This window comes from Vittaforma corneae, assembly GCF_000231115.1.
Source record: "Vittaforma corneae ATCC 50505 unplaced genomic scaffold supercont1.48, whole genome shotgun sequence".
NCBI lineage: Eukaryota > Fungi > Microsporidia > Nosematidae > Vittaforma > Vittaforma corneae.
Genome location: NW_006889881.1, coordinates 1 through 3,649, shown reverse-complemented (window position 1 = coordinate 3,649; position 3,649 = coordinate 1). Strand labels below are relative to the sequence as shown.

The window sequence follows — 3,649 nt, the reverse complement described above, 5'->3', positions numbered from 1 at the left end:
AGACATATTTAAATGTATTGATCGTATTGATCTCAATAACTGTTAATGGAGAAGCATACAAATTTCGTAATATTAAATGTTTCCTTAAAACTAAATAAAATCCTCCATCATTGACAACTATGATTTGGCAATTGTGGTTGAGAAACACGTCAAATAAGTCGATTTAATTTGAGATTTTCACAGTTTTATACTCAAATTCCAATAAGTAAATAAATGCCGTTTTTAATTAGCTTTATGTCTCTAAAAATTAAGTTTTGCATTGATATGGTTATTTAATTGGCTATCGATTAATATTAAAAATATATATGAATGTGGTTTATTCAATTTGATGCTAAGGGCATTTGATGGTGCCATCTGGAAAATATAATGCTGGTGAATGCTGCACCTATTAACGATGCATTTTCATGGTAGTAAATACCTATAAGTCGTTTGGGTTTTGGTAAGATGTTTTTGTTACATTTTGATAGCTCTTTTCTCAATAATATATTATCATACTCCATTCCTAAAATAGTACCATTTGTAATCAATGAAAACTCATCATTGTCTTGTGCTGCAGCTAAGATCATTGGTGCCAATATTTTGTATGTTCTTTTCTTAAAATCTTTAAACACTTCGCATATTGTTCTTTCAAATAATGTTATATTTTCTCTATTTACATCACTATTTGATACTTTCTTGCAAATATCATATATTTTAAATGTATCTAAACTATCGATTTCTGACTCTTCAAATACTTCGAGCTCTTTAATTCTTTCTTTAATAATTTCTTCAAGTTTCATCCCTGCCGTTAACACTTCGAGCTTCCGATATTCTGATTTTGTTTGTCCATCAACAAAGAACTTTTTTGAACACTCATCAATATTAAAAATATTATCAATATCAAATGCTGCCCACTCAGTATTTACAAGCACCACCTTATCATTTTTCTTTATCAAATATCCTGCGTTTGTGCCTGTTCCAATAATCATGCCTATCGGATTTTTCAGATTCAAGGCAAATCCGGTCATCAATGTTGCAATTACATCATTTAATACACAGTTTGCCTTTATTTTTATTTTTTCCAAATTTAAACTTTTATTTAGATCTTCAACAATGTTATTACTATTTAGTCCCTCAGGTGAAAACCACCAATGCTTTTTACATGCTACAAATTCAGCTGAGGAAAGGGATGTTTGCTTTATTGTAAATGAAAATGATAGAGCTGCTGTTTCGGGAACCTGAATTCTTGGTGCTTCATTTTTTAACTCATTTAAAAATTCATTTGTTTTTTTGGCCACCCAATTGTTCCAGGAATATTTACTCAAAGGTTCAATGTTGTTTTCTACTGCGAAGTCTAATCTTTTATTTTTAATAATATCAAATTCAGGCTTTATGTTGTCTTTTTTATAGATACATTTTATGAGAGATATTTTTAGTGATGATCCACCCAAATCAATTACCAGAACGGTTATATCCATATCATTCTTAATTTGGCTTCTAAACGTGTTGACCTCCTTAATATCAATCATTGAATCCTCAAATTTTTCAAATTCAGGTCTTTCTTGCTCAGATATAATCAATGAAAGGTATCTATCGTACATAATTTTTTGGTCTTCCAATGATAACATTGGGAAATAGGAATGTCGTTTTCTTCTAACCATATATAAACAGCGGCATAGTATTGAAATATAAAAAATAAGCTTCATGTGTGGGATAGGCAAAATTAGACTATAAATATGTTTAATTGTTTTTTAATTTAAAATACTATGAATATTTGTTTGTTTTTTAATTAAAAACAAACAACTACTATTGCTCAAAAAAGGATGTGCTTAAGTTGGTTTCGTAAGCTATGAATCAATAGAAATTGAATCATTGAGTCGTATCAATCTCCAACCAACAATCACAAGACTTTACATATCCATGTAGATTAACCACACAACCACAATGTATCTTAATAAATATCAAGAAGCTGTTGTTGAATTGCGATTTTTAATTAAGGTAAAGAATGGAATTTGATATTTTTAATAGTATCACTGATGTGTGAGTAATATGCCATCATGCCTGTTTCAATATAATAACTCAAATGTTTCCCTAGAACTCTGTGTTTATATTGTTTAAACTTTTAAGTGGAAAGGAAATATTTGTAGAGAAGAGACACGTAAAACAAAATAGCTTTTATCTGGCATGAAATTTAAGCTAAACTAGAAAACTTAGGCTATTGAAAGGAAAGATCAAATAGACTCAATGATTGAAACGAGATTGCTTATGTTTAGATCGTATTGGAATTCTATGTGATGGAGATTTCTAATGAAGAAGTATCAGGAATCTTCAACTTTAATATTTATGATGAAATTAGTTTGGCACATATAATTAAATTCTACTTTGATCGTTTCATAGCTTGAAATAAGTCTCGCATTTTTTATCATATGGTGTAATTTTTCTCTTAAGTAAAAAAGGTAATTTGCATTTCTTCGCTTCAAATCATTCTCTTATAAAACAAGTCTATTGGAAATGCAAGGTTGTTTAAAATTAGCACCTAAAAGTTTACCCCATACTTAAGACTGAATATGCTAAAAAGCTAAGAATTTTCGTCCATATGTATGAAAAGACAAAATCTTAATAGCCACTAAAAATTTTCAAGTTCTGGATTCCTCTAGTTATTTTTATTTTGCTAGAAAAGTGGTTGTGATGAATAAAAGCCGTTAGAACGATGCGTATCGACCTCTTGCATAGCAAACACATTTCAGTACATAGTAAAAAAATCAACAGCTTATCTGTAAGGTCTTGGATTTTATTTTTATATTTAATTATAAATTCACTATTTTATTGTGCCTGAAACATTCTATTGCCTACTAGTAAATTATACAGCGATATGATAAAATTGCGTAAATGTTCTCCAAGAGCTAATGAATTTAGTCTTATAATTGGTAAAATCAGCATCGAATGATATTCATAATTTTTAATGGTCAAATCACAAATTTAAATATGTCTTTTTTTAACCTTGGAGTAAAAATTTTTGTTAATATATCTTCCCTAACTAATTTTAATAAATATTATTGGCTGCAAAATGTCTATTGCATTGGTTACTTTGAGTCGATGTGTTAACTAAAAATGTTTGTAAATTGTTTTTATGAGCATATGTTGTCATATACAATTTCAACTAACTTTGTATGATATATACAAAAGATCGAAAAAGTATAATTATAGGATCGTACAGACTTTACTTTTAAATTTTACAAGCAATGCCATGCGCTTTTAAAAATCTTTTTTAAGCATTTCTCCATCTTTATTTGATGCTCTTGTTTTTGTTAAGGTACGTGATATAAAACACCGTAATAATTATACCTTGTTATTATTTAAGCATTTCCTAAAAATGGCTATTGAAATTTAGATATTTTTGACACTGTTTTTCTTATGGCCATGTTTATAGAATATAATTTTCTTGGTTGCTATTAATTGATGTATTCGTACCATTTAATTATATTGCTTAACCATGGCCATTATTATACAGTATATTGTATGTCTGCTTTTTTATTAGAATTAAAGAGACATACAGTGCGAAAAAACTATCTCAAACAGTCACGGGTATATATGCATTTTGAAAGTATTTTATACTGCTTAACATTATTTTTTTTCCACAAAGCTCACTCATCCAACCATTATAAAGTGG

The 3,649-nt window shown here is 28.6% G+C and overlaps 1 protein-coding gene across 1 annotated transcript; it reads right to left on the bottom strand.

The window, feature by feature from the left end:
* Window positions 1-320: 320 nt before the first annotated feature.
* Window positions 321-1,685, bottom strand: VICG_02120 (uncharacterized protein; the record flags this gene model as incomplete). The annotated part of the gene is made up of 1 exon (XM_007605503.1): window positions 321-1,685. The coding sequence occupies one exon, from the start codon at window positions 1,683-1,685 to the stop codon at window positions 321-323; it is 1,365 nt and encodes a 454-aa protein (XP_007605565.1).
* Window positions 1,686-3,649: the final 1,964 nt, after the last annotated feature.